At 43.7% G+C, this 19,602-nt stretch overlaps 1 protein-coding gene across 3 annotated transcripts in view; it reads left to right on the plus strand.

Annotated features, from left to right (window-relative positions):
• The window catches only part of ZNF521 (zinc finger protein 521), a 283,566-nt gene extending 264,089 nt beyond the window's left edge, over positions 1-19,477 (plus strand). For all 3 annotated transcript variants that reach the window (XM_028524919.2, XM_028524921.2, XM_028524920.2), the window contains one exon: positions 18,671-19,477. In XM_028524919.2, coding sequence (XP_028380720.1) covers positions 18,671-18,700 — 30 coding nt within the window. In that variant the 3' untranslated portion in view covers positions 18,701-19,477. The remainder of the gene's footprint in view (positions 1-18,670) is intronic.
• The last annotated feature ends 125 nt before the right edge of the window (positions 19,478-19,602 follow it).

A 19,602-nucleotide genomic window follows, 5' to 3' on the forward strand; every position in this document is an offset into this window, starting at 1 on the left:
ATTTCTTGATGTTCCTACCGATGGCTGGTTTTCGCTATTAAAAGAGGGAGCACCACCTCCGTGTTCTAAGACTCATTCCCTCCTCCAACAGCCCTGTTGTTAGCGATCTGCCATGACATTATTTTTTGTCTGGCCCAGAGTTGACGACAGATGGCCATCTCTGAACTGCCATCAGTGCGACTTTATGGAGCATCCAGCTAGGGTGTACTGAAGGGCGCCGTGGCCAGTTCTGCAACCCCCTCCCCCCCACCCCCTGGAAATGTTCATCACCTCTGCCACATTCTGCTTTGGCTGGGCTTTGCTGGCCCCGCTGTCTTCTGTGTAGCCAAGACAGGCTGCTGCCTTGGCACCGGAAGATCTGCCTCCATCAGGAACGAGAAACTGTGGGCATGACTGTCCTGGAAAGGCAGAGCTCCATCTAAGCACCTTTGTAATCAGATTCTCCAGGGAGATCTGGAAATCCACATTTCTAGAACATTCTGCAGCCCAGAGAGGCACGTTGAATTCCCACATGTGTTCCTATTTTAGATGTTTGCTCTGCACATGGATCACTTTCCTCACATTAGCAGAGAGAAATGCCAAGAATAAACCCTTTGTGTTTGCAAACTTTATCCAACTATTGGAGAACACCACTTCCATGTCCAACTGTTGTGACAATTAGAGTAAGAAAGATGGTCATCATGGCCTTCAACTATAAATCCCCTGAATGAGCAAAACAAATTCGTCCCAGCATCTTCAGGTCCAGGGATGTAGCAATCCTTGGACAGCCGCGTGAAATGAGCTGTTGCTGTGCATTTGGAGGAAGATTGATGGGCTGCTCTTGATCGAGTTTGCTAAGGCAAGGCAGCTTCAGAGCCAAGCGTGTATTTTAAGAGGAATTCACATTTGTATCCTTTATTGTTATATTTGCAGCGAATCTACAGCTGGTAACAGGCTCTGCCCTGCAGCTATGAAGGAGTAAGTTCCCCTTATTGGAGAGAGAGCCGTGTTTCTGTAAAAGCCTGCGACGTGGCGGGCGAGATGAATAGTGCTTAAAAGCAGTGCTCGCGGTGCTGTCATTTAAAACAGCAACTCTGAGGCGTAAACGGGAGTGAAAGGCAGGGTAAAGGAGTCCTTTAAAAGTGGTGAAATTTTAAACTGCCTGAAATAACAGGCCTCCTTCATTGATAACTTCAGTGAATGAGTGAGTGGGGGAGCTCACGGGGCAGGAAGTGCCTTCCCGAAAGAGGAGGAGAAAGTTTGCAAAAGGGAAGCTTTTTCCTTGTACCCAGCATGTCTGGGAGCCTGGTGTCTTCCTTTCGGGGGCCCCTCCTGCTTTGATCCTGCTCCTCAGCTGGCAGAAGACCGCCTCTCACTGGAAACGAGACCCACCCATAAAAGGTTCCCTTTTGTACATTGCCAAAACTAAATTTTATAATTATCTGACTTACACTACTGGGCACATCTGCTAAGTTTGTGTGCCTTCTAGACACATAAAAGACTACTGTAATACCATTAAATATCAGCAGTGTGCTTTGCTGTGCTTTGAGTATGTAAGGGTGAAAGGTGATTGTGCCAGAAAATAGAACAGTCTATTTGCTGGGAGCCAGGCACCAAGTCCTCACTCCCATACTCAGTTATAATTCATGACAGTACTGGTGGGGTGCCCCCGTCCCTCTGTGGAGTTAATGCATCTCCACTGAAGCCTGCTGAGAGCACCCTGCGTCCCCGCCCACCATCTGTGCCTTCTTGCAAGCTCTCTCACTTGCTCCGCTCTTCTCTCTCTCTCTCCTTCCTGAGATCTCTTTGTGCTAATATTGTGAGGCTACTGCTGCTTTGTAAAGGTGGCTCTCCAAAACAGGATTGTCACTTAACTAGGGAGGAAGAGCTGGAAGGAACACATGTCTCATTTAGAAAACGGACAGGGAAGAAGCAATTGCCTTAAACCCACAGCAAACTCTGGGACCAGAGGATGCACTGCCAATCACCAGTTAGTAAGAGGCACCCATGTCTGCTCATGGGGGGAGGCCGGGGTGCCCCACAGGTGTACATTACAATCCAAGTTAATCCTGTCCTGAAGTGGAGTTCAGTGTCTGGAGTCAAATCCAAGACATGTCTGCCCACTGTCTCCTGTGGCTTGGGGCAGCCGGTGGCATGAGAGCCAAGCCAGTCCCCACGTGCTGCCCCCACCTGCAATGTGATGCCACTCACTCTGAGAACCAGAGCTAATTGCCTTGGGGCTACCCAAGCCTAACAAACCCTGGGCTGTACAGAACCTCACTTAAAATAGCTGTGGTGATTCAGAAGGTGTTGCAAGCCACCTTCTGAAGTTGAATAAGCAGAGATGGCCCAACCCCCTGTAGCTCAGAGCTGGCAGAGGTCCGCTCCCTCCCTCCCCACTCCCACTCCGTGCTTTGCCCCGAGCCCAGAGGGTGCTAGGGCGCTGAAACAAAGGGTGAAACCACCTTGTTGCTCAGGCCAACACAAGATTAATTTGTAATGTTTCCCAGTATGTGCTCTTAACATAGTCCATTGTTAGTACTCCTTTTTAAAAGGTAAATCAAATCCAAGCCTGAAATACCAGTGTATGAATTTAACAGATGTGATGCCATAGGGGACCTACTGTGTTATAAACCGCAGAAATGGTCTTTTTATGCTTCAGACTCAGGCTTATTCCAAAGAGGCTTTCGAACTACAGCGGCGAGGGGAGAGGTCACACGTTAAGACAGCAGCACCCACGCATAATTTGGCCTTGTGTGTAATTGCTTCGGAATCTCATCCTGATGTCTGGGTGGCATTAGTCACATTGTCTCGCTTACCCTCCAAAGGAAAAGTAGGGCAGGGATGGCTGTGCTCACTGTCCATGTTTTCTTGGGTGAAAGATCACTTTGAGATGACACAGCTGAGTAGTCAGCCTGAAATCCTGGTTGGTATTTTATTAATTTTGCACCAAGATAAATCCTGAAATTCTGACAAACTCCATGACAGGTGAAATTCCTTCTTGCAGAATCTGCTCAGCAAGAGGCTGCTCATTTCGTTCTGTTCCGAGGCAGGCAACAGGAGGGCAGCTTTATAATCAGCCCTCAAAGGACCCCCAGCCGCCCCAGAGTCTCCGGCTGATTGAATAACTCCTGGGCCTCTTCCCCTAGGCCTCCATCAGCGGGGGTCCTGTGGAAAGCAATCTCCCGCAGACTGGCACTGAAGTGAGCTTTAAACCACCATTTTCTGCTCTCCAGAGGAGCCTGGAGTACTAAAAGATAGATGGACTGCAGATATTTTATGAGAAACTGTCAGAAGAAGAGCAGAGTAAATGTTTTTTTTCCTTCTTCTTTGAGTCACACACTACATCACTGTTGAATTTCTCCCAGCATCTTTTACATTTAAAGTAAGAAATTAATTGGTTGCTAACCTTTAATTCCCCCCCTTCTTCTTCGTGGTCTTCCTCCTTTTTTTTTCTTAAATATTCACACAGAGGCCCTTTGCTTAACCACAGTTTCAGAAAATCAGTACCATTTGCAATGAAATATTTATAATGACAGAATGAAAAATTGGATTCATTTTCTGGACTGTAGCCGAACAGTCTGCAACTTTCTGCAGCATTGTGGAGCATGTCTCTTTCCTCCCTTGCATCGGGTCCTTTCCGAAAACATGCCACACGCACCCTTGCCTATGGTTTGGAGGCATGCCTGCCGAAACACAGACCCCCTCGCTGGGTTTGTTTGTGCTGCCATGTGGGGGCACAGCCTGCAAAAAGGTAGAGAGCTGTGAACCTGGTCAAAAACGAGAGCATTGTCTCTTTAGGGAAGAGCCAGAAGAAGATAATAAGGAAAACAGTCTGGTCTGCACTTGGTAGCAGAGCACAAATAGCAGTCAGCCTGCCTTGGTGTCAGGGCAGATTCATAGGGGGAAATGGGAGAGCAGAACAAAGGTGTGTGCATGTACATCAACTACCTGGGCTTGTCTTCTTTCCTCCTCTACTAGTAGCTGTGTCGGCTTTCCTCTCCATGAGACCCTCATGGCCAGAGCTGCTTACTTCTAACCAGACTGGATCATTGCTTTTTTTTTTAAGAGATAAAGACAAAAGAATTTTGCTAGGACAGTCCAGTGTTGTATTTCAAATAAGTTCACCTCCCAGTGTAAAGTCAAAATACATTTATTCTTATTACAGGGTGAGATTGGGTTTGTACCAAAATGCCTATGACATAAATTTCAGTCTACAAATGAGTTTCACTTGCCGCTCCACAGACAGGCCCAGGGGCCTGCCCGCTTCTCCCTGCATTGCGGGTGTTCTCAAGCTCCAAGCCCACCCTCGGGGGTCGCCTTTCGTTTTCCCCTTTTGAAGCACTGGGTTTAGTTTGTTTTGTTTTCTTTTGGTGGTTTTTCAAAAGTGAAAATGGCTCTAGCAGATTTAAGCACAACTAAAAAGAGTCATAAGCTCCAATCTGCAGGTTTCATTCATTGAATTTGCATCCTGCTCTACCAACTCCACACGATCAATAATCCATATTTTATTGTATAATAAAGGCTGCCTGTAATTGAATTAGCTTATTCATTCCATCTGATTAGTCCTATTTTATTCATGGAGAAGAAAAATAATACAACATACTTTTACCAATAGATTGCTTTATGTGACTGTAAAAGAGCTTTCAGCACTATAAAACAAATTTATAAGGATGATAGAGAAGTCATTTCAATATTTGTTCCTGGGAATAACATGAATTACATCACACTGCATTTTTAAAAATTTATTGATTTGAGAATGGGGGAAAAACATCAGTTTGTCATTCCACTTATTGATGCATTCATTGGTTGACTCTTGTTTGTGCCTTGCCGTGGGATCGAACCCTCAACCTTGTCCTATCAGGATGACTCTCCAACCAACAGAGCTACCCAGTCAGGGCCCCACTACATTTCTTAGGTGATAACTTCAGTGTTCACACCTATTGGTCCTCTAGTCAGCCTGGCGTGAGCACTACAACAGCAAGAACCCCCACTCTGAAACTGAGAAACAGTGGGGATAAACAGTCTTGTTACTGCCTTTGGAGATTCATCTTACGAGATTTCACCTGAAGGGTTTTTCCTCTTATCCATCATGGAGTACCATTTTCAAGATATTTGAATGCTTACTCTGTTCTCTTCGAAGCCAAATCTTAGCACTGATTTGGCCTTGGGTGATGAGAAGCGCTGCACAGGAAAGGAGTCATTCATTATCGGGATCTCTCAGGGTCCCAGCGCGTCGTACAACTTGTGTGTGACACGCACGTTCTCAGAGGTTTGGAGTTTTTCTACAGGCTTCGAGATTTGTCTTTTCATTGCATTCCAAAAAAAAGATCTTGAAAAATATGCTGACAGTCGAGCACAAAATGACGTGTGTTCTGACACACGCTGCACCGTCGCTTAGGAATCTCACCCGAAGTTATGTGACTGGGGCGTTTCTTTGATTCTTTGATTCAGGGGAGAAGAATGATTTTCCTTAAAAGTGTGTGTGTTTAGGATGTGACGATAACTGTTCTCCAGTCCTGTGCATGGCTTCAGCAGGCCGTTTCCACTTAACCCGTATCGTTGCATGCTTTCTTGAGGATTGAGGTTAAGGGGGAAATTTTTTTCTTATGTTAGTTTTTCAACAAGTTAGGTGAATCTGAAATATATGCCCCTGTGAATGGGAGCTGCCACAGTGGTGTGTTCAGAGTCAATCTCCTCTGCAGACCAGGAAAGGCACACTGAATAATGTTCCTTTACACGCTGCCAGATGTATTTCTGCATGTGGCGTGGCTTGCTGAACCGCTTTGAGTGATTGTCAGCGTTATTAAGCAGATTCACAGGAGCGATGGGCCTCACGACAGAAGTGAAGGGCCATGTGGCAGAAGTCCTCGGTGAGCGGAAGTCACAGGAAGTCCCCCATTGTTAGAGCGAGAAACAACCAAATGCAGACTTCATTTTAATCTCTGAGTTAACAACTCTCTGGGACTATTTCTCTTCCTCTTGTCCAGCTCCTTCTGTGTTGTGGCTGGTTTGCATTTGCGTGTGAAGTGCCAGGCGGTTTAATGAAGTTATTCTTTTATAAATTTTGCAACACTGAAGCAAGCATGAGGGCTTTAAATTAGAATAAGTGCCACTTCTGGCTGGCAGGTTCCTTTGAGGGCTGATTAGAATGAGGCCTCCCGTCGCCGGCCCTTTATGCGCCACGGTGTTGCAGTGTGTACTTGTTTACAGCTCACCTTTGAATTTGCATGAGTGTGCACCATGCCTGCCGCCTGGCCCTGTCTTCGTCAAAGCTGTCTTTCTTCCAGGATCATGTTAAATACTTCACTTTAAAGAGTTATTTTTTTAATTACATTGCTTTATGGTAATGAATGAAAATTAATTTGGAGTAGCAAATTATATAAGGATGTGAGGGTTATAGATTGCTCTCACCATAGATACAGCACATCTCTGTGTGGGGAATTCAAGGGCTGTCCTTCTAGTGGCTCTGTTCACCATGACGGGTGAGCAAACTGTCCCACGGAGACCTAGATGCGATGCCAGAAAAGGTGCCTGGGAGGAGGGAGGCGGGTGGTAGTTTCAAGTGTGGGTTTCTGAAGCAAGTAAAGGCTCTTCTAGGCTGGGCGGAGAGTGGGGGGTAGTGCTGCTGTTTTCAGACCTGAATGGTTCGGAGAAAAGAGGAGGTGATGGACAACAGAGTATACAAATACGTCTTAAGACCTGGCAAGTTTCAATACACGATAAGAGATGCATTTAAGCATTCCTGATTTCTTCTATTTGCTTGTGTAAACTAGCTAAGAAACATGATTTCCAGGGACAGGGAGGCAGGAGATTGTTAAAGAAAGGGGAATTGGTCCTGGCTGGGCGACTCAGTTGATTGGACCATTATCCCATACATCAAAAGTTTGCGGGTTCGATTCCTGCTAAGGGCACATGCCGAAGTTGTAGGTCTGATTCCAAGCTGGGGCCCGTAAGGTACAGGAGGCAACTGATGGGTGTGTCTCTCTCACGTTGATGTTTCTCTCTCCTCCCTTCCTCTCTCTCTAAAATCAATAAACATATCCTCAAGTGAGGTATGTAAAAAAGGGGGGGACTTAAGCTTTCTATATGTCTTAATAATTTTGTTCAAATGCCTGCAGAACCTGGAAAAGCTGCTATTGCCATTGATGCATAACACACAGCTATTGATATATATAAGTGTGTGTTTGTGTATAAATTTGAATTTTTGGAAACTTTAGCTGTGCTGTCCACTTTGGAAAAACTATCCCAGTTGTACCATGTTGGGTTGGCACTATGGCATTGTACAGAAATTAGCAGCCATATTGGTCTAAAAATGTTCGACATAATTTTTTTCATTTGTACAGGACTAATTAATGCAGTGTATTAAATGTGTAAGGTCTTATCTACATGGATTGGGTTACAAAAAAGAAACTTTGTACAGGACACAAAAACACACCGGGATAATGGAAAGGAAAGAGGGCAAGCAAAGGAAAAAAGCACCAAATTTGAGTGAAATTTCTCTCCTCTTGCCAAATGAGGATTTTTTAAAATTTAAAGTGAAAGAACCCCAATAGAATTAGGTTTGTAAAATATTTGCATTTTAAATAGGCCTTTCTTAGATTTCGAAACAGGGGCTGCTTGGGGCTCCTCCTAATTGTGTTCTCCAGAAACATGGGCCCTGAGGGACAGAAAAATCAAAGGCGAGCACCAGGGATGTCACCTGTAGAACCCACACGCTTAACTCTTTCTGCCTCTCCACAGCACGCACACACACCGACTTCCTGCTTGGGCATGGGTGTGCACAGGTTCACACATGCACACTCACACTTGCACAGTTTAAGTAAATCATGTAACTAAGTGCATTGTCCTTGTGGTCTTATTCTTTGTGTGTGTGTTTTCTAAAGCCAGTGCTCTAGAAGATAAGCATTTGGTTGCTTATGATGGAGAAATTTTTTTTCCGTTCTTGATGATTTATTACATGTTTGACTTACTCTTAATGTGACTGTACCTCCTAGAGAGTGTGACAGTGTTTTTAATAAAAGAAATAATACACTGCAAGGAAGTGGCATTCCTTTTGCTTTTTGCCCAAGTCCAATAAACAATTTTTCATAATTATTGGCATTTTCTTGAAGGGAATCCTTGTCCATATCAAGTAGGAAAGCAGAAAGCTTCGTTCCTCCCACCTTCTCCCCACAAAGGTTACCCTTTGAATATAAATGACAATGCCTGGTGCTGCTTCCATTCTAATCAGATGACCTTTGGAATCTAGTGGACCAGAGTTTAAATCCTAAGCCTGCCAGTCAGTGTGTAAATCAATGCGCTGCTCCAACAGTACTCGGGTACATAACTTTCAATTTCAGTGGATTTCAGAAACAGAAGTGAAAGAAGTAAGGCGAGTGGAGCCGTGCAGCCAGTGGTGGCACCACCCAACTTGAGTGCACGATCTTGGGCCCAGTGATACAACTGTGGGCACTTCCACTAACTAAATCCTTTCTTAAAAGACCTTCTGGGATTCAAAATCTAAGAGAAGGGGGAGGAGCCGGAAATTTGTAATGTTTGCAAGAGGACATTTCTGAGCAATTATCAATTTAAGCTCCTATTATTGCGGCTAATTACTACACAAGGCTGTTAAATATTTAGCAGAAGTTTGTTTAATTGCGTTTGACTGGGAAGCGGGTATCTGAACGCCGCTTGAGCATCACGAGTCAGTTTTGAGCGCTAAGAGCCAGGCAGAGAGGAAATCTGTATTCGCCCACGATGAACACATTGCAGTGTCAGACAAGCTTCCTTCTCGTTTCCTTCCACAGATTTATTTACCTTTAAGGTATCTAAAATTAGAGCACGAAGAAGGGGCGCTGTTCACGAATGTAAAACGGGAAGGAGGTCATTCTTAACCTTGTTTACAGATGTTCTAGTTTAGAAAGCGCCAGTGTGATAAATTAAACATTACAGGGGGAAAAATTAAAGCTTAGCAACAACTGGCGCACAGACACATCTGTCTGTGAAGCACAGCCTTAATCCCTGAATATCTTATTAGACTGTATTGCCTGTCAAAGCCTTCTGTCCCACAATATGCTGGAACCCCGAGACTCCAGAGTCTGCACGGGATCCTGAAGCCTCAGCCTCTCTCACTTCTGCTGGCTCTTCTAGTTTGACCTAAAATTTCTGTTGGTTTCTTGTGTGTAAACAGGTAGTTCAATGTACTGTTTTCCGTTAAAAATAAACGGCATACTTTTAATATATTTTCCAGTGTTCATTTTGCTTTTTTCAACGCGTTTGTCTAATTCAGCGCTTTTTTCCTCAATGTAGTAGATCGTGCAGGCCGTGATCAGTTCCCAAAAGGGACATTTTCAATCCATCAGGTACGCAAATCAGACTGGGGCCAGTCAGCTAGTGCCTGAAATTTTACTACCTACATTCTTAAGGAAAATGAAATTGTACATTAACATTTCTTATATATTACCCATCAGCAGTGTTTATCCTTTTGAAGCTAGTAGACCAGAGTGGCTTATTTTATTTCTCTGTAATGTTTAATTGCCAAAATGGTAGAAATTATTCAACATTAGCACTTTGGACATGGCACTATTTTAAAAATTAGTCTTTGCGTAGGCTTCTGACGATACACATTGGACTAAGCTCAGGCTAATTAGGTGGCTGTTCTTGTGACTATTAATCACCATAGGCTTTTCCAGCTTGATGTGGTGCAAAAAAGATCACCTGTAGTGAAAATAGGCCCTTTTGCACTGCCTCCCTACCTCCCTGGCCAGCCTGAGGAGTCTTCACCCCAGAGATGCTTTGAGTCCTGAACAGCGTCCACTTGCTATAGACTTCAGCCTGACTCCTGCTTGCTCCCAACTTCTGGAGCCCACCACTCCCTTCTCACCTCCTTCTCCTCCTCACTCCAGCACCAGGTGAGTGTGGCTCCTCACAGGAGCTGAGGGGCCCTTGCTCTGTGGCCCATAGCTCCCTGTCCTCCCCATGGCTGCTGAGCACCCTGATGGTGAGCATCTGTCATCTCAGTAGCTGGCCCAGCCCAGGGATTAGAACACAGCCACCAGCACCGCTCACCAGTCACTTCATGCATGAAGGCAGCTCAGCCACTGGAGGACCTATAAGAACTTGACACTGGACTTCAACTCTTTGGGACTTAATTTCCTCATCTGTAAAATGAGATATTGGGCCACATGCTGCCAGGACCCGCTCAACTCCGAAACCACCTCTTTGGTTCTATGACGCATTACTTAGGGATCTAGTCAACTTTGAGATTGGCTCTAGAGCTGCAAACTAAGGATAGTGGCTCTGTAGTTCTTTCAAAGTAGATAGTTGTTTCCATACCCTAGATATTAATTTCCAGAGTTTAATATTTAGATCCCTTTATCCTTTATTCGATTGTAAATATTCCTTAAGTAGACTTGATTAATTACCACCAAAATGTACCACCTCTGTTCATGCATGGTACACGGGAGGCTTTAGTGAACTGCCGAATGAGTGGACATTTTTGGAGACTCAGTTCTTCACACGAGCAATCCCACTTATTATACAGAGTCCTGCGGCAGTAAGGCCTGCTTGAGTGTGGTCGGTACGGTAATGACATAGGTGTACTAATTTATAGTTTTAATTTGAACATTTCATCTAAAATGTCATATGGTGTGCTTGAGCGTGATATTGTTATGTTATGGAATTACATGCTTATGATTTCATAATAAAAGATTTTGTGGTAAGAAGGGGTGTTATTTGTGCCGGACCCTGTATATCTCCAAGGATCCTTTCCACAATTTATTAACAACTGCCCAGTCTTACCCATTAACTGCTTTTTTAAAAATTTCATGCAGTATAGTTCCATATGCATCCTTGTTGCTTTTTCTTTTTCAATTGATGGAAGAGATACCTGTTAGACCAGCAATCTTTAACCAGTGCGCCACAAGAATTTTTAAAACATGCACTACCCAATTGTTTAGTCAGGGGCACTGACCTCTTTTCCTTTACATTTTCAAATTTAAAAAATGACAACAGCCAGCACAACAAGGTCTGTTGGTGTGAATGAATCAAAATTATACCTTATTTTGGTCAGATTGGCAAAAGATATATTTTGTGTGTGCCACAGAATTTCAGTAATTGGTCTGTGTATGCCACGAGATGAAAGAGGTTGAACACTGCTGTCTCAGACGGAGGACCAAGACGTGTGCCTAAGCGTGACGCAGCGGGCTCGGTGTGTTTAACACGGCGAAGCAGTGGTCCTGGATGGAGGGCGATGTTTTCCCACCCGTGGTCTGCGGCTATGTCTGGAGACATTTCTGGTTGTCACAGCTGGGAAGGTGCCCCTGGCATATTGTTGGTGGAGGCCAGGGATGCTGCGGAACAAGCTGCAGTGTCCAGGGCAGCTGCCCAGAACAAAGAAGTGTCTAGCCCAACGTGTCAGCAGTGCTGAAGCTGGGAAAACTTGTCACGGGACAGGCCTACTGGCCTTTGAGAATCTATCATGAAGCAGTTGAATAGCATGTATTTTGTAAAATGACTAAAAATTAGCTCACTGGATTGTCTCGGGGTTACTTTGGAGATCTCTCTCTCTCTCCCCCCCCTTCATATTTAGTCAAGCTTTGTCCATATGCTTCCTGGTTATCTCCGACCACCCCTTTCTAGGTTCATGTAGTGTGTCTGCACAGAGAACAACAACAGTGCCCGTCAGTGAGGCTTATTAGAATGTGAAATCATTTCCTGTGGGAGGTGTGGGGGATGCTTCATTGCCAGAACCATTTAACACTGGCCTGGAATAGAAACTTCTTAGAACCATCCTGTTCCAGCAAAGGGAAAACCAAATAACCTAGCAGTCCTTTTCTGCCTTTAATATCTTGTATTTTTCTGGTCACTTCTGATGATGCCATTTCACCTTTTGCTTTAATGTAGCTGAGTGTCACCCAGAAAACGCTTTGAGATGTCAGGCCAAGCCCATGTGAACTGTTAAATGTCAAAAGAAAACGCGTCGGTGTCTCTGTAAGTTCATGGTGATGACATTACCATATGAAAAAACAGAAAGGGAAATTCTGTCAGTGCAAACACGGTCATAAATGCAACATCCATGGCATTAAAGAGGGGGCAAAAAGCATATCATGACAGACCGTTTCAGAAATGCCATTGCTATGTCAAAATAAAAGAGTAGGACCTCATTTCAGTAAATTTGACCAAAGTAAAAATTATGAGTCAACTTCCCTGGCTGTGAAAATCCAATATATGAATATGTTTCTTAGATTCTCATAGCACTTTGGGAAATATCATATATTGTCCTTTTAGATAGTATTCAATAACATGTAACATGTCTCACAAAAATGCACATATCCACATATATGTTCCTGATGTTTACTGGCCAGGGTCTTTGACAACACAATTACTCAGCGTTTCTCCAGCCAGGAATCGTACAGTGTGTGGGTAATGGAAACTTCTGGGTGGCTCAGTGGGGTCTGATGGGAACTTCTGGATGATTCGGGTCTTTGGTGTAATTTTTGGAATAGTCCTAATGGTGCTTCCAGAGCTGTAGCTAGTCACTTTTAATTAATTTAAAAATAAGAGTACTTTTGTAATTGTGTAGAATTTGAAGATGCTAATTTATTACACTCGCATTGTGGTAGCCTTATTAAGATGTTTAAAGGCTGCCCTTTGCGTTGGGACAGTCTTTTCTGTACCCTATTGGGGGCAGGGAATAAACCGGTATTTTGTCATCGTTAGCTCTATACACTTTTAAAAGTATTTTACCAGCAAAAGAAGTTGGGAATGAAAAAAGAGAGAGGGGGAAATGTAAAAATCTTGATTAGAAAGTATAATTTAATAGAACATGTATTGAACCAAATGTATTGATTAATGTAGAAGATATAGTACTTATATTGATTCAAACCAGAGATTTAGTACTAAAAGCTCTAAGCCAAAATGCTGTTGCAGATTGCTACAAAAGTCAGTTTAACGCTGTCCTTGAGAATGCCTTCACAAAGAAATTCTTCTAATGTTTGAGGACTAGGTAGAATGCGGTATATGTCAGTTTGATCCCGGAGGGTTTTATTTTGTACTCTAATAGCTGTTACGAGCCTACATTATATCCAAGGAGTAATTTTCCTTAGGGGTGCCTGGCTCGCTTTGTGTCAATATTCTAGCATTTTAAGTCACGTACAGTATATGCTTCTGGGAACAGGGAAGGAGCCAGCCAGACTCATAATGGTCTGCATTCATTAATAAAGGCAGAAGCTTCTGTCCCTCCATTGCCCACTACAGGGATGTCTCTTTGGCCTTCAGGGACCCGTGCAGACACATTTAAAGAAAGCTTTATTTTGAGTGGGCAGGAGATGAAATGTAGGACTTGCAGGCATTTCCTAAGTCAGCTCTGTGCCCGAGCGCAGGGGTGACCTTAATGGGTCAAAGAAGAATGCAGGTCAAAAGACTTATTATCCAGCCTGTTGGAAACCAATTGCTTTTGTTTGAAAAAAAATGAGAAATAAAAAAGCAGTAGTGTTTTAAAGGTGGACGGTAATGTAGAATTCCGTTTGCAGCCTGTAACTGTGGGACTCTATGTGTACTGGAATATGCTTCTAGGAAAATAAGAGCATACAGATCATCCAAAGTGTTTACTGATAAAGGTCCAACCCTGGTGATAAAAGGAAGGGTAATGTAATTAGTTAATCAGTGATGATTGATTACAAATGTTTGCGTTCTTCAACTAAAGGAAAACAACATGCTGCCGTGGCGCTGTCACCATCTGCTGAGAGCGGCGGCCACATTTCATCTTTCTGTTTCCCTGTCTCTTCCCGCCCTGCATTGCTGCAGAGCCGCAACTGCCTGCTATTTCGTCTGGTCAGAAAACTCCTCATTTCTACTGGGTACAACTGCAGTTTGGATTCAAGATTCTAATGACATGGCAAATTAGTGGGAAGCTTGTTTTGTTTTGGGGTTTTTTTTTATCCCATTTTTTTAATAGCCTGCTGGCTCTCTTTCTTAGTCTTAAAAGCTTGTCAGAATTTGTTAGAGACAAAAGGCTATAAATAGACAGGTCCTGGTAAAAATGATGAACGTCTTTGAGTCAACAGCTCTCAACAAAACTTCCATTCAAATGCAGTTTTTATTTTTATTACCGTCGCTACTTAACATTTTGCCGATGCCAAGGGAAGGTTCAAAGCCCAGACGAGACGCGGCCTCTGCCAAGAGGTTGGACAATCAGTGGCCCAAGTTCTGGGGGTGGGAACTTAACTTTTCCATCTCGGGAAGGTAGATTCCCCCTTCTCCTGCCCCAAACCCAGTTCCTCAGCCCCCCCACCCCCTCACCCGGCTTCCCTCCAAAGCTTAAGTTCATCGTTGTTGTTGGGGCAAATACTCAAATTCACATCAAGATTGAAAGAAAATGGGACAGCTTGGCCAGGTGAACAGTTTCAGGGGATCATGGGTTTTTATATTTATTTAAAAATATTTTGCTTGGACTGTGTTTTAAATAGGATTAAACTGTTTGACCAGTAAATGTGGTCAGCTCTCAGAAAGGAGGAGGCTGAATTAATCATTTGTTAGAGTGCCAAGCTCAAAATGAGAATTCCAGTCCTGTAAAATGAAAGGCATTTCATATTTTTAAAGAAATACATAGTGCTAGAAGGGAATTTTTAAGGTAGGTCCTCATCTGTTTTTTAGCTTTCTAAGTTTAATTTCACATTTAAAGAAAAAAAATAGAACACACTCCTTTCCAATGCAGCCCTTTATACTAGAGTGTTTTTTTGTTTTTGAAACCTAGTTATTACGGTATCATACCTAGATAGATCTTCTTTTAAGCTTTTAGGTGTGTTCTGGATTTGATTTTTTTTATACAAACCCCCCTCGTGTAAAACAACTGTTCATAACTGGGATTAATGGTTTGCAATTTTCAGTTACTTAGACATGGGGTCTCCAAGAGATGGCTTTTTGCAGAGTAGAATATGGCTCTCTGTGGGATTACAGAAGTTTTCGTTACTTCCTACTTCCTTTTCTGTCATCACTGCCCCCCCCGCAACACCATCCGTGTTGCACTGATGTTCTCCTCGATTATGTAAAACACTTTCCCTTCATTGGAACAGATATTTTTTCTCATAACCTGTCATTGCATTAAAGTACTTTGGGGACTGTGAATTGCTGTGTAAAATTGGTGAGATTACCCGTGGCTTTGTTCTAGTGTAGCGGTTTCCTCTGGACCTTAAGAGCAGGAAACTTACAAGGAAAGACTGTTTTCTGATGGCCTGGAGGCGCTTTCCCCTCTCTGCACCCAGGCGGGGGCTGCAGCGACTCGGGACCTGCTCTGCAGCCTGGCGGGGGCCAGGGCTGGAGCCAACCACTTGCAGAACCTGCCCTCTTTGTGCTTAGGGCTCCTCTGGTCTATGCTCATCTTTCCCTCTCGCTTCTTGTCTCCCCTTGTAAAGAAATGATGTCTATGATATTTAAAACACAAAATACAGAAGGGGGCTCCTATGAAGAGACTTCTTGGTTCTCTTATCAAAGACTCTTCAGTGAAGTCTAGAGACTGGTGCTCTGTCTGTTCTCTCCAACCCTGAAAAGCCAACCCAATAATCTGTGTGGTTCAGAAATCCATTCCTTCCTTCAGAAAATGAAAGTAGGCCATTTGTAATTTCAGTGACTCAGAATACCGCTTTGGGGAGTCGAATGGACACATACCAGGGACCCTCCTAGGGGGTGAGGGCAAGCCCTTGAGGATGGGCTTCTTTTTCTTTCAATGCTTGTATGCCTGGTTCCCAGGACCACCTAGGAGCCTACCCCTTCCTGCCGTGAGAAGCCCTGGCAGTGGTGGGCACCAAGAATGGGGGCCTGTCTTTCCTGGAAAAGAACAAAAAAGTGACAATACATAGGTGATCTCAAGGGTGTGCAGGAGAGCTTTCTGCCTTTACCGTTTTTCAGGCCAGATTTCCCATGTAGATGTTATTTTTATTGGGGCTCTTTATTTCCGCATAAGCTTGAACTTCACAAGCCATACTCTAGTCCTTCTCTCAAATGATTTATATTCTTCTCTCTTAATATGCAAAGCATAACTCCTTTCGTGTGGCAACTTCAATCTGTTGCAATAAGTGATTCATGTATTTGTTCTTTTTTTTCCCCTCAGCTCTGAGGAGACCTATATGGTTTTAGTTGAGGATGAAAGCATGCAAGACAAAACTGTTGCCAACTGTTATGGCCAGTCTGTGGTGTGGGGTTCGTGTTGTGCAGTATCTTGATAGAGGCTTGTACCAAAACACTGGAGAGGTGGCGATGCATCTTCCTTTATTAACCTCCAGAACCCTATCAAATGTTGAATGTCTGTTGTAAACACATTAAACACTTGAAAATAATGTTATCAAGCTGACTTTTTTATTTTGGTTATGGTATAAAATAAAAATGTCCTATCTGCTCTTAGTGTCCTATCATTTAGGCAACAATTATTATGACTTGTATTTATTTTTTAAATTCTTCTTTTAAAAGAAAAAAAAACTTTCTCTAATGTCAGACTTGACCCTTTGAGATATCAAAGGTAGAAGCAAACTCACATAGTGTATTTTGAGTAGTTGGGCTTTTGTATTGCTTCTAACCTCTCTAATCATAAATGTGCTTTTTTTTTAAGGACATGGGAAAGCTTTTTAGTCTCGTCCATATTTTGATTACTTTTTAATCTACCTATTGGTTAAAGGTGGTTTTGAGAAGTAGTTAAAATGAATACAAAGAAAAGGAGAGTTGACATAAAAATACTCTGCTCCTTATTTGCACTTTGAGGCTAAGACTACAGAGAAGAAGAAAAAAATCCAGCTTATCTTTCACCGAATTAATCAAACTAGCTGTTTCAAACAAGGGAGAATGAAATGATGTTTCTCATCATTACTGTTTGTGTCCAGTTTTCAAAAACGGGCCAAGTCTGAAATGGAACAGAAAACCCTGTCCCCTTCCCAGTCCCCCGTCTCCCGCACCGGAGCCCTCAGCCACGGTTCGGCAGACACCGGCAGCCGAGCCTCTGGTCATCGGCACGTATTCACTGAGAGGGCTTTTGGCTAGCTGTTCTGGGGAATGAAAAGATAACAAAGTTCTCTAAGACAAAGTCCTGTGCTTAAGAAACTTCCATAGATCACCTGGAACACAAAGTCTGAAGTCCTTAGCAAGGTACAGAAGGTTCTTCATATTCTGCCCCACCCCCATCTTCCTTCCTCATGGGTACTCTGGTTCAGGGCACCCCAGAAAACTCCAGCCAGTCTGAAGGATTGCGGGGGCACAAATACATCTCACAGAGTTTTGTTTCATTGCCTTTGGCCCTGTGGCCCCTTGACCTAGGGGCCCTCCCTGCATCCCGAATACCTTCTCCTGTGCCCAGCCTCAACTGAAATGTCGCATACTACCTGCACTGTGAAGCCTTTCCCCAGAGGGCAGGCAAGGTTAGGTGTAGTCATAACATTTCTATGTTCCTTTTTAGTATAATTCTGCCACACTGCTTTACCATTATGTGCCCACATGACTTTCCTCTTTAGACTGTGAGCACTTGGAAGGCATGAGGGCAGGCAGCATCCTTCCCCCTGCAGTGGCCCTTGTCTGCTACTTAGACCTTCAGTTGGCTGGATCCTCCTCACTGAGCACTGTGATGCTGTGGCCACTCCGGTGGTGATGCAAGTGTTCAACAAACGCTCGTGAAGGAATGAATAAATGAATGAATACAGGAATTACTGACATAGCCAGAGAGCCATGCCCACCCATACCAGAAGACAAGACCTACAAGTATACTATATAAGCAGTAGAAAGTGTGGTGGGAAATACGAGAAGAGAAAAATTAATTTTAGATGGGATGAGCATGGAAGTGGTGGTATTGTGAGCTCAAGATTCTGATCAGATGGAATGGGGCGGGTGGTGATGTACCGTGAGAGTTGGGAGAACATGGCTCAAGGGAAGTACAGAGGAGGCAGGGTGGAAATCAGGCCACCTCTAGACGTCTGCTCCGAATGAATGCACGGGGCCTCCCCGTTCGCAGGCCACAGTCCCAGGGCTCCCAGTTGGCCTCTCACAATTTGGAAAGAAGCTCTTCACTCAGAAAGAGGACATGCTGTGTGGATGGAGAGGACAGTACCAAAAGACAGCAAAGGCTGCCTCAGCTGGAGATGGGGGAGTGGCTGCTGGCTGCCGGCATCTGCTCCTAAGCCATGTGGTGACAGGGCCCTGGGCCTACCTGCAGGAGAGGAGCTGGAGAAGCTTCCTGCCCCTGCCATCAGGTGTTGGCCAGGCAGCTTTTGCCTTTAAAGTCTCTGTTCGGGGACACATAGATAGAGCCTCTGCTGTCAAAATGTTCACCATCCAAGAGTGGTTTGAATAAAAGCATTTGTAATCAATGGAAATAATGCATCAACGAAGGAACCTGCTCAAATAGTGCTGCCACCTGAGTCATTGAAAAACGGGTTGCATTTTGATAAGAAGAGACGGTGGAAGGCGGGAGGGTACTCTGAAGGGAAGGCAAGGCACAGGCAGAGGAAAGGGAGATACAGGCCAGGGGTCTCACTGCAGGTGGGCCCCTGGCCCTGCCCCTCCTTCCTCCTACTCCTGGGCAGGGTGGAGTCGGGCCCATGAGCCCCTATTCATCAGGGTACGAAACACACTGTTTGTGGCGTCATAAATCAGTCAGCCTCTATAGATACTCAGTCTGATGAAAATACAATCACTTAAGTTTTTTTTCCCTCCTTTTTCTGTTTTGTTCCAGAATCACACGATGACCCAGCACAGCAGTTAGTGCAAGTACGGTCTGCGGAGGAGAATTCCTTCTGTGGCACAAAAAGGGAACATGTTTTACTCTTTGCACGAAACTTTCATTGTTAATGTATATTATTCAGAAACATTGTATTGTACCATAAAACTTGTATTATCAAAGCTGTTGGATGTTCATGTGTTTGAACTTTTGAGCACCGGATAGACTCTTTGTATATAAAGTGTTGCACATGTATTATGTCGTCTGAAACTAAAATGGTCTTATAAAGACTAGTGGACTTGGGCCCTATTCAGGCAAGATTAAAAAAAATGTGAGCGAAATGGCTTAAGAGAAAGTATTTTCAAGGAAGACAGATTAAGACAACTGTGTTACACATGAGACTATATTTGGACTTCCTTTTATTTACACTTAAGCCTAGAATTTCTCTTTTGGTAAATCAACGGTCAAATCCAAGACTATTTTTTATTGCTGAAGATTCTTGCAAACCGTGAAGAGATGTTCTCACAGAACAGAACCCACAGCTGGATAAGGCCCGTATATATATTTGTAAGCCTTGCGATGTGACAGGTAGCATCACTATATATGCAATAGTTGTTATGTAGACTGTCAAAGAATTTTTTTTCCTGGATACATTTGAAGCTTTGAGTGTTCAAGGTTTTCCTTAATGATTTCACACAGCCAAATTCTTGAATCAGTTGAACTAACCTGTATGTTACTGTTATTAATGTTTACTCTGCGGTCTGAACCTGGAGATTACTGGAATTGTTTTCCAAGAGGAAATAAATTCAGTTTACCATTAGATATGAGTGTATTTGTGTGTTTTCTTTTTCTAGTTACTCTACCATTAAAAAAAATAATAATTGCCTGCACCCTTGGAAATGAAGTCTGCTCTTGAGCATATCGTAGACCTAACCTCAGTCATATTT

Source organism: Phyllostomus discolor, chromosome 9, assembly GCF_004126475.2.
Source record: "Phyllostomus discolor isolate MPI-MPIP mPhyDis1 chromosome 9, mPhyDis1.pri.v3, whole genome shotgun sequence".
Lineage (NCBI taxonomy): Eukaryota > Metazoa > Chordata > Mammalia > Chiroptera > Phyllostomidae > Phyllostomus > Phyllostomus discolor.